Here is a 19,437-nt window from a genome sequence, read left to right on the forward strand (position 1 = left end):
GTGGAAACAGGCGGCGCGGCGGGGCTAGAAAACCATCAGCCGTCTCCGAGATGGCAGACAGGACAGAGAAAAGGTGTTAGGAGGAGAAGAAAAAGAGAAGAGGAGCAGCCTGTACTTGTCCTCCAGGTCCCCCCGTCAGACAACCAGTCAGTCAAAGTGTCTGTGTGCCAAGGAGGACGTGTCTCTCCCTCTGTCTGTCTGAATCTCTCTCCCTCTCCCTCTCTCTCTCTCTCTCTCTCTCTCAGTGACCGGAGCTTCCTCAGCACAATGTTCTCTGTGTGGATCATCTGCTGCTGCTGCTGCACACAGCCTGTGATGAAGAGGAAGAGGAAGCATCAGGGCAGATCATGTATACAGTGATCCATCATTGATCCCCGTTGCAGGGAGAAGGGCCGTGATCTGCTTTCAGTAAAGGTCCGGGGTCAGGTGCGCAGCACAAGAGGGGGAGGAGGGGGTTTATTGCTCAAGGACACATCAGCAAACAGATGGTTTGGGGGGTTTGCACCATCACCGGTTGCAGTCTGTCTCCTCTTTAGCAGGTCCTTGTCCTGAGTTGAAAGCCTTGCAGGAAAGCACATCGTCCTTTGCTTCTTGTGCCAGACTTTAGATGTTTATCCAGGCCTGACTCTCTGAGAGTTTCATTAAAATTAACCCAGTGGTCCATGAGATATTTTACTAACAGACAGAACTGGCTTCAGTAGTTAAAGTCAAAGTTTTAGACAGAGATGTTGTGCAAGCTGCTGACAGAGATGTTGTGTTTGAGATGACTACCACATCAATTTTTTAGCTCAATATTTGTGATATCAACTGAGTTGTAGCCATTTTTGGTGTTTTCTAAGTTCGGTTGACCGAACAGATTACAAGACAGCTGTCTTGAATCAAGTTGACTCCAAAAGTTAATCAGTTAGATGTGCATACTGACAAACACACGCGCATGGGCAAAAACATTCTTGCTCACCTTTCGGAGGTGAGTGATGAATTTGGGGTTTGTAATTTACAAGTTCTCAGTGGTAATCATTGTCATCAACACCCTGGTTGTCCCTGTCATCATCCGGTTGGATGGACGTTTTTATGAGGGAAACCTTTTCATCACTCGCTCAAGGGCGGCATTTCAAGTCTTTAAAGGGAGTAATTTAAAAAATTATAAGACAAGAAATAGTTTAGCATCACTGCTAGCAACATCTCTAAACATCTAGGTTGTAAATTCCTAAATGACAGACCGCTGGCCTGATCTGGACTTGAATGAAGCATTATTGGGACCCAGATTGGTTGTTAAATTTCAGTAAACTGAAACTTCATTTTGGAAGAATGAACTTTAACCTCTGCACCCATATTTACTAGACTTTGTGCTAGACAGAGCAGCATTTCCTGTATTTATGGTGAATCATTACAGACAGGGCAGCTTTTCCAACATTTAAGGTAATTCATCTTAGGTGGCGCAGCTTTTCTAGCATTTACGGTAATCCCCATGCCTGGCTCGCGGCTTCTCTCTGCTTCTCTCCGCAGAAAGAAGCTGCCAGCCCCTAGAGACCTACAGGCCCTGAAAAACAACATGGTGAGTGAAAAAAACCTAGCGTGGCTGTTACTATAAGAGAGTTTCAATACTTATTTTCTGCTGTTTGGTAGAAAAATAATTCTTTGAGACAATTAATTGAAGACGACAGATCTAGGGTTAAGGGAAAAGCTTCAGTTCCCAAGCAAGAAGTGAATGTACCGTCTACAGCAGACAGGAGAGGCTGAGAGACTAAGAGAGTAAAAGCAGTAGTCAAGTGTTTAGCTGGCATGTGCTCGGCCAAGCATCACCTTATTAAATCATTAGGCTATATTTCACAATCATAAGGGGCTTCCTGCCAAACTGGACTTGAATCAATATGTCATCACAGGCTGGAGGCCTTACGGCTGCCTGGATCCGCCTTTCTGCTCGGCTGTATTTCCTGGACTGGATCTGTCTTTACCGGCGCTCTGAAGGACGCTCCCCCATCTGTCACCTTGCAGCTGAGAGACAGAGGATGACAGCACATCTGCCTGTGAGCAGCAGCAAACCACAGCGTGTGAGGAGTGCTCTCCTCTCCGACGTCCTGTCCCCCTCCGTGCATGTGCAGCTCAAGTATGACGTTTGCACTGACGCACGGGCAGTGCTGCTGAATAAAAGAGCGCAATTACGGCGCTCTGTCTGTGCCTTAACCAATCTGCATGGATGCCTTGCTCACAAACTCGGTGTGCTCAGAACAATGTGGGTGTACTAATTAAGTCATTGTCTCACAAACAGAATGTTTTAATTACCCTCTGTTCTTTTTTGAAATCTGACAGAGATTGTAGCACGTGTTTAAGGTCTGACATTTTAAATAACTAATCACCCCCTTGAACACTGTTGTTGGCCCACTGAGCATCAGCTGTTCTGGGTTTTATTGGTGAGTCATCGCGTGTCAAACGTAATGTTCGTGTGAAAATTATTCAGGATCTTTGATGTATTCACTGAACTGCATATACAACAAATGTTAAAGGTGTTAACAAAACGTATGTTTCATCAGGCAGCTGAAATGCACAGTATATCTGAGACTGAAATGCTAATTGATGTACTGTTTATGACTTGGGACATCTTAAATCAGCCACAAATACAAGCTATCGAAATGCAGAGCAAAAGTGATCAAATTTCAAACTAATAACATTTCAAATGTGTCAAATTCCAATCATCTACAAAGTATCACTTTCCAACCAGATGCATTTGATCGCTATCTTTTATCACCCGCCACCAAAGGCAAAGTGGCAATAATGCTTTTGTGATCATTTGTCTGTAGCGTTAGCAAAATATCATAATACCACAGGACAGATCTGAATGAAAATCTCAGAAAGTAATCACTGGTTGTGCGTCTTCATCTGAAAAACCTTTGGAGTCAACCTGATTCAAGATGTTGAGCTGGTTTTGGTGTAGTAGTAGCTGACAGTCATCTTCAACATAAACTCTGAGTCCTAACACATTTCACAAGATGTCACAATAATGCATAAGATCATTTATAACGTCATCTACAAGGTTTGACCAGAACAGCTGGAAGCATCATCTCTGAGCATCAAACCATCTTAGTTTAAAACTCTGGCCTGAAAGTTTCTGCATCACATTTAGATGCTGCTGTTGCCTGAAAACAAATCTGAGTATGCTTTAGTTTACTTCGTTTTTTTTTCTTAATTTAGTTCTCCATATTGGGAGAACGTTGTGTTGTGACTGAACCTGTATTGCTGCATCACAACCATTAAAATCGACTGTCCGGCTGATTTGATTCGTTGTTTCAGTAAAATCAAATTACCTGCTATGTTAGACCTCAAACACGTGCTGTTTTATTTTAATCACCTATGTTGATAAAACAGCACAATTGTGTTTCATCACAATCACTTATATTCTTCAAAACTATAATGTGGGCTTGCATCGCAGTTACTTATTCATTACAACCATTTATGTTTTTTTTTTCCAGGACAATTATCTGTTTTTGTTCAGATAAATTACCTGTAATGTTTGCATTTCAGTGTTGCAGAAACCTAAACGTTAGAATTACAATCACCTGTTTCATTGTAACACCATTACCGCTCTATTGTTGTGTCACAAACATCTACACTGTTTAATCACAACATTCTCTGACGCAGCACCAGTTTCAATTATAATTTTGAATTCTGTGAAGGTATTTTTGCCTCAACATCACTTTTCAGTTTTGCATCATAATCAGTTCTGCTGTTGCACCGAAAGCCCCCGTCTTATTGCATAACGGTCGTGTATTTTCCATAACCAGCATGTTTCAACTTTGTATTGCGCCAAAACTTCAAAACTACAACAATTCCACGTGAATCAAAATATGTGTTATTGACTCTTAATCACTTGACATTTGTGTGATGCTGCCATGTTTTCACATCACACTCATCTGTGCTGCTGCATCTCAGTTAAGATTTATGTTACGTCCCAGTCATTTGCGTTGCAGCATTGTCTTTTTGCACCATCATCCTGTCCATTATTGCTTAACGATCTCCCTTCCTGTTGCTTCATGATCACCTGTGTTTGGATACATATGTCACCTGAATTGTTTCTGCTCGATCGTATATTGTATCACAATTACACCTTTTATTATTACCACCTTTCTTGTTGCAGATGTTGTTTCGTCTACTTATTAGGTCCTCCTGCATTATACTTATTTATTCATTTTTTTCCATCAGAAATGCTTGTGTTGACGTATCAGAATCCCTTGTTTTTGTTTTTGCATCCTTATGAGGCTTTCAAAGCTGAAGAACCTGTTGGTTTATCAGTTTCAAAGTTCGTTTTTTGCATCAAAGTTTCCTGTCACGTTCTATCACAGCTGCCAATGTTACAGCCTCCCAATTATTTATCTTGTTTTGTAATAAGCACTTTATTGTTAAATCCCAGTTATGGGCGTTTTTCTACGAGAATCTGCTCTTACGTCACAGATACTTTTTGAAATTAGCATATCATTTATTTTTCATTCAACTCATTTTAAAGCTCAAACATTAATCACAACTTTTTAATATTTAAATACTTTTCAAATACAGCCTTTATGCTGTAAAACAGAAAAAGCCGTCAGTATTAGAGACAGAGGAGATCACCCACGATCACCATTTGTTTCGTGTAGAAAGAGATATGTGCGGAAACCGTAACACTTTGTTTTAAATGTTCCGTCTTTGCTGACTGTGGGTGGTTTTGGTGGATAAACAAACCTCAGCCTGTCAGAGTTATTTCCCCGGGATGACCTTGTTTCATTTGAACTTGCTGGCTTCATCTTGAGTAATGGTTTTGTCATGTGGTCAGGCTGCAGGAAGAAGCATCTTCTTCTGATTTAAAAAAAAAACAATATGACAAATGGAGCTTTCTTATCGGAGCTGTCACCTCAAATGTATGGATAAAGATTGGGAAAATGACATTCAAAACATGCTGAATGAATTACAAACCGTGGAAATAAATAGCATTAAAAATATTCACAGATTTGAACATGTGTGTAAAAGCCAGAAGAACATCCTGTTGTAATTTAATATAAGATAATTATTATATATTTAGCTCTGTCATCCTGTCATCAATGTGGACTTAACTGAGAATTGTCTTGGTGATAAAAGATAATACTCTGCTGCCCTCTAGAGGCAGCTGGGATACTGAAAACCTTTTCAGACAGCAATTCCTTGAACTATCATTTATAATTCAATGTGGTCTAGCTTATATGTCTGTGTACACAGTAATTACTTCTGTCCCAATGCAAACATGATGCATTTCATGTGTTTTCTGGAATAAATGTAATAATAATATATTTCTGTTCATGACAAAACAGCTATGTATGCCTTAACTGTGTATTTTAAAATGCATTTGTTGAAACGGTTCTATAATACATCTGTCATTAAGCCTCATGAGACATACATGATCAAACATAAACTTCAGAAGAAGAAACAGAACAAAAGAAACAAAGTTAGAGAAATCAGTCAGACACAAACTCAGAGAAGGAGGGATGAGGGGAGTGGACAAAGAGAGGACAGGTGGGAACCAAACGACAGGTTCCCAGCTTGTGTCTGGTCAGTGTCTGAACAGAAACGATCGAGGGATCATGGAGGGAAATGAAACAAAGAAGCAGAAGGAACGAGGAACTGACAACGAGGCTTTCGAATATGAGGTAGGCAAAACTGTTTTCGACATTTCTGACGTCTTGAACTGTATTGTAAAATAAATCTGAAAACAACGGAAAACTTTAGCCCTCTAAGATACATACTTGTGGACATATTGTAGCACATTTGTAATGTAAATATAGCCCATCGTGTGGCTTTAGAGTTAGATTTGAACATTAAATAGTTTGTTTCAGACTTTTAGTACAGCAAACATCTTAACACACAAGTTCCTTGGCACTAAAACCTCTCTTACAAGTAACAAATTTAATGCCTGACTCTTGGAAAAAAGTGTTATTGTGCAAGAACTCCTAATTACCAGTTGTAATATGAATTATTTTGTTTGTATCTGTGCGTTTGATGAGAGCAGGATCAAATATCCATTGAGATGCAGCGTGTCTCTGAATCTACGGACGATGCGCCCTCAAAGACAGCCAATCACCACCAAAGGTTTGTGATTTTTCTGTTTCTTGTTTTAGCCAGTCCTCTTATCGTGCCTTTAAATCCTCAGTCTTCTTATTGTCACTTTGAGATAACGTTTATGTTCTTTATCTTTGAGCTCAGCTTGCCGGAAAAAAAGCTGGAGGAGCTCCGGGGCCGCTTGGCAGAGTACAAAGACCAGACCTGTCTGATTGTAAACCTGGTTTTAGCAGCAGGTGATTATCTGTGTTAATATTAGTTAAAGTGTAACTCAGGGCTCTAAATAGTCTGTTTGTCTCTGTTGGAGTTGACAGTGTTTATACATGCTGTTGTGTTGCAGGGGAAGTTATTGAAACTGGAGCTTGAAGGTGTGCGTATTGTAATTAAAGTAATGATTTTATAGGAGAAATACACCCCCAACACTACTCATTTTGATTTATCTATTAATTTTTAAATGCCTGAGCCCAGACTGAACACATTTAATAAACGTGGAGGGAAAATATTCATTAACTCTATTAATGATTTTTAGAGCAAAGTTTATCAAAACCCTTCTTTTTACAAAAGACTCTTTGCATTTGTGCTGAGTATTGTTTATAGGTTAATAGGTTAGTTATTGAGTGAAGCCACATCATGCATTTTAGCTGCTTTTTTGTTTTTCAGTGGGTTAAATCAAAACTCAAAACATGTTTTCCAAGAACAGATGTGTAATCTTTAGTCAATCTTTGAAAACTTGCCCAATACTTTAAAAAAAATAAAAAATAAAAATCAATGGTCATCTGTATCTGCTTTTGCCATAATGAATACAAAGGATGTGTATTACTTAAAAGAAGAAACAAGCAAAAGAAAAAATCCAACAAAACATTTCTCAAAAGTCAAACTGATTGTTCAAAATCAGCATACATATGGGTCTTCCCTGGGTTTTGTTCAAGTCTCTCCATGTTCATTTGTCAAATGTTAAGTTAGAGGAAATTGCTGTTGTTGCCTGATGACCCACTTGAATGGTATCTCAAATAAAATAAACATAATGACAAGATTTGGATGCTGAGGCTGATTTAAACCACATAAGCGGTATACTTTTAATAGATCCTCTTCAAAGGTTTTCAGCTTAGGTTTTCGTTGGTGTTTGTGTCGTATTAAGTGACGCCAGGCTTGAATTTGCACCTTTTCATCAGGGTGAGAGGACGTGTTGTGTTCCACGTCTGTGCATTTATTATATGTGGAAAAACTCAGTTAAATTGGGCTGTGAAAAATCATAACATGGTTCAACAAAAAATGTAAAAAAAAAAAAAAGAAAAGCAAACAAAAGAACAGAGTCTTGTCCACTCAAAGGAACTAAACTGTGGTCTAATAATATTGTTACTCCTCTGTGGCCACTTAAATGCTTTGTATTTAAGACGTGAAAACTTAAATTCATAATTTCAGAATGTGTAATTATTATTATTTTAATTGTAAGAGCTTTTTGGGGAGGATTTTCAGATATTTTAGAAGGTGTAAAGCAGCGAATAAATGAAAAGTAAAGCATTGCTTTAATAAAACTACATTGCCAGTTGTCTGAGTGCTGTAGGTTATGAATATTAATAATTATGAATTTCTTTCAGGTTTTGTTGCTATGGTGATAGCGGCATGTGTTCTGAACTTCCACCGTGCTGTGGGGCTGCTGGTCATCTCCTTGGTAACCATCTTCTTCCTGACTTGGGATTGGACGATGGAACGGTACGGTGGCAGGATGTGGGAGTCGCTCTCTCCCATCAAAGACCTTCTCAGCAGAAACTGGTCTTGGATCAGAGGGTGAGAAACAAGACAACTTTCATTCAGCCTTTCAGTCTGTTTGCCGCCAACATCACACAGTAATTCAAAGCCGTCAAGATGATCGGTTCCTGAATGACACGATGCACGATACAGTTCAGCCAACCGAAGGGATTCTCTGTCTCCTAGCAACGACAATATGCTCAGTATTTAAAACATTTATTGGTCATGAAATCGCTATGAGCTCTGAACTCAAAAACTGCAGGAAATCCAAACCGGGAGGTGACAAAGTTCAAGAAGTGATCTGAGACATGGCCCAAAATTGGATAAGGCCCTTGAGCAGGATTTGATTTGGGGGCCCTGCTTGAATGCTCACCACCAACCTCAGCCACACTAACATCTCTCTTTCTGCAGGTCCAGTTCAAATCCAGTTGTATGCAATTCTATTTATTTAAATGTAATCCAACTATGACTTTATCCCAATTCATGCCATATTCAGTACCATTCAATCTAATTATAATACAAGAAATTCAGTTCAATTCAGTTGTAAAAAAAGGTATCTCTCAAAGGGTGTTTCTCTTTACCTTTTCAGTTCCTCAGTCTTTTATCACTTCCTGTGTTCAGGATGATGTACGTATTATTCCTCGTGGCCGTGGTGTGCTGGGTCGCCCTTGACACGGCCCAACGAGGGACCAGACAGCTCGTGTCGTTCTCTGGTTTGCTGCTGCTCATTTTTTTAATGCTGCTTTTCTCCAAACACCCTTTCAGGGTAAGAAATGCATACGCGTGCTGCTTTAAGGACATCATTACGCTGTTGACACAAACTGTCCATGTGTTTGTTGCAGTGGTCCTGGCAAACTCTGGTTTGTGGGACTGGACTGCAGTTTGTCCTCGGTTTGCTGATCCTCAGGACCACGTTTGGCTTAAGTGTAGTGAGATGGCTCGGAAATCTGGCAGAGGTACATATAAACTGTGATAGTAAAGAGCACACCTTATATATCAGGATACAGTAACCAAACATCTCAAATTTAAGCGTGTCTTTCTAAAAGCCCTTGTTCTAAAAATTTGTCAAAACTTCTCACATTCAGCTTTATAACTGGGGCTTGTAAAATGTGCATCTAAGCTCCATTTCATGGTTTGACTTTGGGCTGAACTTGCTGCAATGATCCCTTCTAAAAGATTGGCTTGAATGTTTTTTCACTTGTGAAAGATTCTTTGGTGAATGATGAACTCCTAATAGTGTAGAAATAGCCTCATAACACTTCTGAGACTGTTGGGCAGCAACAATTGGTTCTCTAAAATAACTACTGGTGCTTTTCCTCCCCGACACCTGAATGCTCCAGCAAACTTTCAAAATGTCTGCTCTTATGAAGGTGGCCATGATGACTTACAGTCAGTCAGATGGAAGCACCTGCTGCTTACCCTAATTCCTTAAAGAAGCGTTTATTTTGGTTTTGTTCATGACATGGATTAACGTGTAATTAATTTTTATGTATTTGAAGTTCCAAATAATCTAATTCTGAGACCTGCATAAAGAAGAGGGTGATCCTACTTAGTGCTGTGATTCATATGTATGTGTGTTTTGTCATTTTTATTACTGAAGATGTTTCAAATGAGTTGACTGCAATTAAAAAAAATCTTCTTCTGTGCAGATGTTTCTGTCATTCACAGATGCTGGATCTCAGTTTGTGTTTGGTAACAGCTACACAGACCACTTCTTCGCTTTCAGGGTATGACACAGGGGAATATTCCCACTGGCAAATGCAGAGTTTTAGTTATGTCCTTAAGAAACTTCACTGGATAAAAAAATTAAAGCATCAGTTTCTACTTTCAGTTTGCAACATGGACTCAAACCATAATTATTAATGCATAATTGCTGAAAAGCACACAAACACATAGGCTTGTGGTGCTGATGCTGGACTTTGTACAGGTGATGCCCATTTTGGTATTTTTGAGCTCAGTCATCTCCATCCTCTACTACACTGGCTTCATGCCGTGGCTCATTTCCAAGGTGAGAAATATGGTGACTGGATTGCATTAATGAGTAGATTTTTATTCCAGAAATATATATGTATATATATTCACTACAATGATTTTTTTATTATTAGGCAGAGGTGATTATAGTATTATTTTTAATGTTTAATTATGTTCCTTTTATTTTCTGTGGTATTCTGATTATTTTTTTTAATTCACAGATTGGATTCATCATGCAGGTTACCATGGGAACATCGCCAGCAGAGTCAATGGCTGCAGCCGGAAACATATTTCTGGGAAATGTAAGTATCTGTATGCTGGTGTAGAGTCTTAGTCATCCGGGACATGATGAATCCAACAAAGGTTAAAAAACAAAAACAACTCTGTGGCTGAACTACAGAATAGAAGTCCAGTTGATTTTGTTTTTTAACCTTTTTTGGTTTAAAAGTCTTTAGCTCGAAACAACGGTAACTAACATTTCCCTCTAATTATCCAACGAGCTCAAGAAACGGAGCCTCTGTCTCTGTGTGTCTTTCAGACGGACGCGGTTCTCCTGATTCGCCCGTACGTCGGTGAACTCACCATCTCAGAGTTACATGCTGTGATGGCTGGTGGATTTGCCAGCATCTCTGGTACCATTTTGGGAGCCTTTATCTCCCTTGGGGTGAGGAAAGAGTTGTAAAGAGGCAAAAGTCTGTATATAAAAGGATAAATACTGATATACTGATAATATTGACAACTAATGTCCCTAAGGTACAATTTATGTATCTCCTACAGAAATTATACTGAACTTAACCTTTCGTTCAAAACATACGAGGGATCGTTTTATGATAGACAACTAAGTGTTTGTTGTTTTTCTGCTTTCTTTATTTCAGGTGGATGCAACACATTTGCTGACAGCAACAATAATGTCGGCTCCAGCCTCCCTGGCCATCGCCAAGATATTCTGGCCTGAAAGGGAGTCGTCCGTTTCAATTTCTAATCGTGACCTAAAATTGATCAAAGGGTAAGAACGCTCAGATGCAAAAAAACTACAAACGATTATCTCTCTAATTTTTTTTTAATATGACTCTAACTTGTAATTCTGACAGGGAAATTATAGCAGTGAACACAGTATCTCATAAGTAATTAAAGGTGCTACACAGATGACATTGTTTTGATCATTTTGCTTTTTTCAACAAGACAATGTTAAACAGATCCAACAGATTAAGCAGCCATTAAAGCGTAACTTGTCTCCCTCAGAGAGAGTCAGAATATTTTGGAAGCAGCGTCCCAAGGTGCGTCTCGTGCCGTGGCTGTAGTGGCCAGCATTATTGCCAACATCATCGCCTTCTTGGCACTGCTGGCCTTTTTCGACGCCATCCTCTCCTGGCTGGGGGGCATGTTTGACTATCCACAGCTCAGCTTTTCGGTGAGAGGCCAAAACACGGAACTTTTCACCAAATCTGACAATGATTACCAACAACACTCTGACTCTTTGTCTTTTTTAGCTCATCTGTTCCTACGTGTTCATGCCCCTGTCCTTCATGATGGGTGTTTCCTGGGAGGACAGCTTCATTGTTGCCGAGCTGATCGGCATAAAGACGTTCCTCAATGAGTTTGTGGCTTATGAGAAGTTGTCGGAGTTAATAAAGAAAAGGACGGCAGGCGGGCCAGAATATGTAAACGATGTCAAGCAGTATATTTCTGTAAGTGCCATTTATATTCTCACTATTTTTTAAGGTGTTAATCAAATAATATCTGCATTTTATTGTTTTTCAGCAAGTAACTAGAGAGTTACATTTGAAGCTATGTGGTAAAAAGTGATCAGAAAACCAGATATTGTTTATGTATTTGAGGAAAGACTCTTACTGGAAGAAAAACAGCTGTAAATTTCAGTCACTGATTAGCTTGTAGTGGCCAAAGTAACAAAAGTCAAAATTATTATCTACCCTGTTTTGGCATCTATTTTTATACCCTGGACTATAAAGATAAGATGATAACTATGTTGTCCTACTTCTTGATTGGATGCAGTTAAGAAAGATACGAAGATATGCAGACATATTTTAATGCGTGTAGAACATGTTTTGTTCACTCACGCATCATTCTCGTGTGCTTATGAATCGTTGCTTTCATGCACATGCACTATATACACAAAGCAAGTGCTGGAAACATAACAAGGTATGCAGCAGAGGGAGTTTGCTTGTTTTTTTATGTGTTCTTGTTGGTTTCTTTCATCTATTATATTTAAATTTTTTAAAGAAAGTGACATAAACTGGAGGTTTCGAACTTATCTGGGGGTTTTTAAAAGGTTTTAAACCAGGGGTGTCCAATCCTGGTCCTCGAGGGCCACTATCCTGCATGTTTTCCTTGTTTCCCTGCTCCAACACACCTGATTCAGTGGTTTAATCACCTCTTCATGTTCTGCAGAAGCCTGTTAATCACCCATTGATTCAGATCAGGTGTGTTGGAGCAGAGAAACAAGTAAAACATGCAGGATGGTGGCCCTCGAGGACCAGGATTGGCGCCCCTGTTTTAAACCATATCCAGGATGTGCTCTGCTGCTGGCCCAATATTAAGGTTACATTTAATGGGCGGTGGTTGTATGTTCAAGATTAACACAGAGATGTTTCAGGATTTGCAACAGTGGCAGGCAGTGTTATTAAGTCCAATGTGTAACTATGGTAACCAGTTACTCAGATAATTATTCAGAATGGGTCTAATTGCTCAGAATACTTATTATGTCATTGTGTCTGCCTCCCTTCTGGAGGTTTGTAACTCTTCGGTTGTCTTCTAGGTTCACTCAGAAGCCATCGCAACTTATGCTCTGTGTGGATTTTCCAACTTTGCGTCGCTGGGGTTGTGTATTGGAGCTCTGTGTGAGTGCCACTTAAGAAGCTGTTCGGAAGTCATTGTTTATGATCAACAAAAAAATCCAAAACCCAACTGTGAGATAACTTTGAAGGATTGATAGATATTGTTGGAAAAATCAGTGGTGGCAATATTATAGTTACTCTTTAAAGTTAGAAGCTAAATAATTATGAGCTTCCAAGTGCAAACATTTTTTGATAAAAGCAGAGATCTTAAACTTTTACCTTTCTTTGTTGGTTTTAGGTACAATGTAAGTGTGAAATAAGTCTTCTCTTCATTGTGAGGATATTTTTGTTTCTGTCTGAGCATCACCACTATGTTTTTGGTGCTTTTGAAGGTTTTGCTACATGTCTTTTTACCTCTTACACGTAATTGCTTTTTCCTTTAGCTGCCATGGCTCCAGACAGACAATCTGATATCTCCAGTTGTGGCCTCAGAGCTCTGATTGCTGGAAGTGTGGCTTGTTTCATGACAGCTTGTATTGCAGGTAACCCTTATTTCAGCAAACTGCTCAATTTAAACTTGTGTTTTAAATTATGGTCATTTAGGGGTCTTTTTGTTGTCATTTTGCATTCATTTCATCCTTCTTTTAGGCTACTATAGACCTCAAGTGCTGCTGATGAGTTAAAAAACAGCATAAGAGTCATGATTCTAGATAAGTAAAATATAACCAGGGTCTCGACAACAAGTCAGGACTCACTGTCAACAAGTCTCAAGTGTTGCATGTAGGCACTGAGAAGACGAGGAGTGTGTCGTACTATGATGTAGAAGTGCAGAGTTATTTTTCTTTGAACATGGACACTTTGCCTCTTTTTGCAGCTTAATCCGAGATGCTCTGTTGTGTTGCAGCAGACATCCAGGAGATGTTTTCACGTCAAGGCGTCAGAGTCGCCACACAAAAGACATTAAGACTTTTATATCACCAAAAAAAAACAAAGACGTTCTTCACCTTAAACATAAGAAAAGAGGTGACAGATCAGAGGTTTGTCTCACAGCTTTCTCTGATCGATTGGACTGAAATTTTGCTGCCCTTCGGTGACAACCAGATGAAATGTCACTTTTGTGCATCCATCAATCAATTTTCTAAACCCACGTTGTCCTGTTCACAAATCACAAGGCCTCAAAGAGACAGACAACACATTTACTCACACTTAAGGGCAAATTAGAATCTCCTGTTAGCCGAACATCTTAGGGGTTTAGTTTTGGGCGGTGAGTGGGGAAAAAAACCACTCATGGTATCTCCAGACAGAAAGGCCTCAGCTGAGATTTAAACCCTGGACCTTCTAGCTGCTTTATGCGCCACAGTGCCACCACCTTTATGTACATAGTTCTATTTTAGTACAAACTACCCATTATTTTGTGTACCAGTGCTAGAAAATTGTTTTTGTGTTAAATTGGACATTTGACCAAGAGCACAAATGACTTCCCTCTTCAAGTCATCTTCTAAATTTCTTTCTTCACTAAATGTCAATCCTCAGATGAAATATCTTTATGCCATATATCGTCAGGGTTAGATATGATCACAGAACTTGTTTTCATCATAATGTAAGTGGTCAATCATTGCGGAAAGGTTACTCGTTTTATCTGATTGGTTTCAGCTTTTCAACACTAGGTGGAGCCGCTCAGACTAAAATTCATTTGTTAATAATAATAATAAAAGAAGGCAAACTAACGCCCTTCCTTGTTGCATACATTGTAAACAAAAGACTGTGTTTTGTCTCTTTCACAGCATTTTGTCATAATACGATGCACACCTTTTCCTCCATTAAGAGTTATTCAGTAGCTACATGTAATGTTTTATAGCTTGATTTTCTCCCTGATTTGTTGGCAACTGTTTAAGACTGAAACGTGACAATCCAGAAACATAACCGCTGACTTTCATTAAAAATTTACAGTGTGACAAAAGAAAAAACAGCAATTTTATTATCATAAACTGTGCTTTGTTTGTCACTTTCACACAAAACATTAACTGCTACTTTTCTTTTTTAATTACTTGTTGGTTTGTAGGTATGTTGTACATTCCTGACTGCCCAACTTTTCTGAGCACAGAGTTCAACAACACCAACATAATCAGCAGCAAACAGCTGCTGGACTGCTGCACACAGCTTTACAACAGGTGTGTGGGCTACCTTTCCCTGTGTTTGGAACAACAATTCAAATACTTGACGTTCTTCTTTAATTTGCACACTTTCTTCAGACATCTCAGGACCGAACACGGAAATATTCTTTTAGAATAAACTGTGCTAGAGGACATGAGGGACTGTGATTCACTGTGAGGATGTGTGTGTGTGTGTGTGTGTGTGTTTTAATTTCAGCGTGACGGTGTACGAGCCGTGGAACGTGACGGTAGGAGGAGGATTCACTGAGAACAGTTTGCAAGGCTGCTGCACACTTTCACCCCCAACACATTTCAACTGCAGCTTCGTGCTTTGAATCACTTCTTTCTTTTACTTTTTATAAATAAGTGTGTGTAGTTTAAAATGTCTTCTTTTTTATGTGATTATGTATTGCGCACAATGCTGTCAAATAACTAAAATGTGTATATTTTTACATTTCTGTGTGAAACAGTTATACTGTATTTACAGAAGTATGGTTAAACTAATCAAACATTATCAATACTGTAGATTTTACTGTTACTACCATTACCTACTTCATTCATAAAGCACTTTAAAAACAACCACAGCTGCAACAAGGTGCTGTAAATGTAAAATCAAGGAACATTTAAAGCATAAAACGAAGAGTAAAAACAATAAAAAACAGGTAAAACAACAATAAAGCAGAAGTAAAACCAAGAACAAGTCTCAAGCTGTGCCAAAAGCCAAGGAATAAAAATGTGTTTTAGCTCAATATCTGTTATCATTATTTTTGTATTGGCCAATCAGTTGTAGATCTACATCCAGTGATTTCTTCAGGAGAGTTTCTTTAAAATCTGTCCACTGGCTCATGAGATATTTTGCTTACAGACAAACAAACACATGCACACAGACATGACCGAATAATCGCCTTTTCATACGGGATATAACAAGTTACACAAAAGTAAACCTATTTCTACATTTGCTTCTTTTGTTGTTGAGTATTACAGTATCCTACGTGGCCAGTGGATGTCACTGTTGACTTTTGGTTCTCCACAGTGTGAACGCAGGATTCTTCAGAACCCCCAAAGACCCATCAGCCCCACTGGTCTGACTGGCAGATGGATTTTACAGGAACGCAGGTCATTACCTCTGACCAACGAGAAAAATCCAGCCCGCTCGCGGAGCAAAGAGGAGGGCATGAAGCGTGCAATCATAGAAACAGCAAACGACAAGCGTCTTCATTAAAAAACAGCACAAGCGAAAGGTCAGATGGCTCCCTTCTCGGTGGGCAGGAGGTGTGCTCACGTGTGAATTTCACACACCCACAAAGAGGGGAGCATTAAAATCAGCCATCAGAGACTGACACACAGGGCATTTTTAGTCTCTGTGTCCTTTATAAAGGGAAAAAAAAGAATCATGTTTATATTTATCAAAGAAAAAACAGTGAACTTATATGAAGGTATTAGATGACGCTAACGTGATGGGTTGAAATATTGGCAAGAAATGTTCAGTCTGTGCTCAGGTGACGACTGAAAATTAGTGTTTCTGTCACCGGCACATTTATAGAATTTTTTGTTTTTTGGGGTTTAAATATCCCAATCAGAATAACAGGGAATCAGATTATTTAACTCTCTGATGCCAGCTCCACCGAATGTTCCCCTAGAAAGACACATGACTAAATATCTTCATCAGGCGTTTGCAGATGTTTCTAAACGTGCCAAATCTATCAAAATGAACAAAGAACATTCAAATAAGTGGAAAACCCAGCAGAAAAATATAACGGAGAGCTGAATAATTTACTGATGTTACCTTTTATTTTAGAAATGTACCAACAGATATAGATTAGTGAGGTTAAATCCATAATAAATACATATACTTTGAAGTTCTGTACATTTTAAAGGTACCCAATGTAAAGTTCTTGAAAACTAGAGAAAAAAAAGCAATAAACAAAATCTGTGCAATATATTTTTTCTTTTTGATTGTTAATGTGTCCTTAAATGAAACGTGTAATGTGTGCTTGACAGTCCTCTTACTCATTCTTTCTCTTTTCTTTCACCTTTCACCAGCAGTTTTAATTTTATATTTCCACTTAAACGTCTTTTCTGAGATTCGGCGCTTGTCCGATTCTGCTGTATTTGTTTACCAACACAGTCTTCGGCCAGCCTAAGGTCAATCACGTGGCTTCAGAATTCAGCCGAGTGCTTTGTTTACACCGAGCGCGTACCTGCATTTTCAGAATTGCTTGTCGGTATATCTGGAAAACTGCTGGAGTAATCTCTTTTAAACCACAACAGTGGATATAGTTCAGGATAACCTTTTTATGTTTTTTTTTAATAGTTTGGAATGAGTATGCTTTAAAAACCTTGAAATATAAACACAACAGATATGTTAGTCATGCTCTCCATAGAAAAATGAGATAAATAAAACAATTATGTTGTTTGAACTCCAGGTGAATAAATATACTTTAATTATATTTTTACTGTTCAAATATCCGAAGTGAAATTAAATGATATACTTAACCCTCCTGTGGCTTTTGGGTTAAATGGACCCGAAGTTACAAGAGCTTCTTATCCTCTCTTCAGTAACGAGGGCTTCAGGAGGGTTAAACATTAGTTCAGTAAATGTTTTTTTTCTCCCTCTCTCTCTGTTCAGGATTGCAAAGTGAGGTACAGCCTGCCAATCCCCAGTCCATCACTGAGACCCACCGTGCATGCACGAACCCAGTCCTGAGGTCAATTTAGAAATACAAATTACTCTAACAGCCACGTTCTCAGACCGTGAGAGAGAATCCAGAGAAAACCCACACGAGCAGCGAGAGAACATGCGAACTCCGCGCATAAAGGCCCCCCCACAACCAGAGATCTTTGTTGTGCTTTAAGTGTTCTTTATTCAAGGTTGGAAAATCTATGCATCTGCTTTCCACAGCTGCACAGTGGATGCTCAAGGATGAAGAGAAAGAGTGAGGGAGGTGCAAAAATCAGAAAAATGTAAAAAAAAAAAGAAAAAGAAAAAACAGAAGCAGTGAGCAAGTATTAAGAGCTTTAGAACAGTAGATATTGGAACGCCGTGTAGCACCTCTTCAGCGGAAGTAGAGGAGGATGAGGAGGAGAAGGAAGGTGAATAATGGAAACAAAGTTGTCATCCGCCAGCACTTCAAGGAGCAGACAAAGAAGGAGGTTGGAAGAGAGGATGGAGTGCAGAAAGACGGAAGAATGACTGATTGAGAACGGAAGTCAGAGATTCATGAACTCAGAGACATTAGATAGATAGATAGATAGATAGATAGATAGATAGATAGATAGATAGATAGATAGATAGATAGATAGATAGATAGATAGATAGATAGATAGATAGATAGATAGATAGATAGATAGATAGATAGATAGATAGATAGATAGATAGATAGATAGATAGATAGATAGACTGAAGCTACACTAACATCTCTGTAACTCTCTGCCCTAATCACTGTTCCTACTGATATTAACTGCAGCTTTAATTGCTCATTGACACATAATTATGTGGACGTGTCTATGCACAGAGTGAGAAATTAAAGAGGAGAATCCCTGACAAATGTGTGCAGACAAAGAAATTATTTGTTAGCTTAATTGTGTCTAATGGTTATGGGGCATGTTTCTCATCAGAGTATTATGCACAATATCAGTGATCATGTTAGTCAGATTAGCATAATTTACACAGAAGCATGCAGGTTACAGTATACAACAAGTCAAGTTAGATGATAAATATTACAGTAAACCTGGGGAAATTAACAAATAACGTCCTGTTAATGTACTTATTTATACTACCTGTTTAATGTATGAAAATAATCCTAAAATTGCAACGATTTTCAGCAAAGTGGTTGCATCATGTTCATCAACAAGGATTTTGTATTAGACAGAAACATGTAAAAACACTGGTCAATAAGTTATGCTGGACTGATTCTGATTCTGTATTGTCTCAAAATAATACTCTATTTATCACGGATTTCTCCATCAAAGGACAATTCACAATCAAAAGCAAAAAAAAAGCATGGTGCTTTATAATAACATTTTCTCAAATGTTTGTTTGAATGTCTCGATAGCACATGATCAAGATGGATACATCTGACCATTACATTTATGTTTATTTTATTTAGTTTGATTAGAAAATCCCATCATCAGTTCCCAATATAAAAAAAAAACTTGTGTTGTTCAGCTTGTAGGTAAAAACCTTGGTAACAAAAACATGTTAAATCAATAAAGTCCTTCAAATATCTATCAGAATTTTTAGGTTGAGTTGTTTGGCACTGTTGTCTGAAAGCAAGAAGGAAATTTCATGTTCTCACTGGGCACGTGTGGGTCTTCTCCAGGTGCTTTTCTCCTCACAGTCCAAAAACATGCATATTAGGTTGAATGGAGATTCTGTGCTGCATTTAGTGGTGAGTGTGAGCATGCAGGGCCGTCTCTGTAATGGACCTCGGTCTCACCTCCACCCTCCGTAACCCCGACTGAGACCTGTACTCTTGTTGCTTCCTTCGTCTGATGGTTTGTTTCTGTTATTCTTGTCTGATCTTCCAGCACACCTGATCCTCTCACCTGGATTGTGCCTGCTGTATCTCTCGCGCAGTAAAATAAGTAGCCCTACGGTTCCAGTTCCCTGTTCTGATCTTTGTCCTTTTTCTGGCTACGTACCGCCAAATAATCTGTTTTGCTTGATTCAGCATGTCTGGAGCCTGGTCTGCATTTGGTCCCCCCCC

At 38.9% G+C, this 19,437-nt stretch overlaps 1 protein-coding gene across 2 annotated transcripts; it reads left to right on the plus strand.

The window, feature by feature from the left end:
• Positions 1–5,548: 5,548 nt before the first annotated feature.
• On the plus strand, positions 5,549–16,670 carry LOC108234639 (solute carrier family 28 member 3). 2 transcript variants are annotated; one of them, XM_017413996.3, is made up of 18 exons: positions 5,549–5,651; positions 6,011–6,090; positions 6,205–6,296; positions 7,659–7,848; positions 8,431–8,575; positions 8,652–8,765; positions 9,459–9,536; positions 9,737–9,817; positions 10,002–10,082; positions 10,319–10,444; positions 10,656–10,786; positions 11,023–11,191; positions 11,271–11,468; positions 12,557–12,638; positions 13,019–13,117; positions 14,638–14,746; positions 14,946–14,976; positions 15,762–16,670. In XM_017413996.3, exons 1-18 carry the CDS (start codon positions 5,586–5,588, stop codon positions 15,948–15,950), a joined length of 2,061 nt encoding a protein of 686 aa, XP_017269485.2. In that variant the 5' UTR covers positions 5,549–5,585; the 3' UTR covers positions 15,951–16,670. The 2 variants fall into 2 exon arrangements, with proteins under 2 accessions (XP_017269485.2, XP_017269486.1); XM_017413997.3 differs by lacking the exons at positions 12,557–12,638; positions 14,946–14,976; positions 15,762–16,670.
• Positions 16,671–19,437: the final 2,767 nt, after the last annotated feature.

Source organism: Kryptolebias marmoratus, linkage group LG1, assembly GCF_001649575.2.
Source record: "Kryptolebias marmoratus isolate JLee-2015 linkage group LG1, ASM164957v2, whole genome shotgun sequence".
Taxonomy (NCBI): domain Eukaryota; kingdom Metazoa; phylum Chordata; class Actinopteri; order Cyprinodontiformes; family Rivulidae; genus Kryptolebias; species Kryptolebias marmoratus.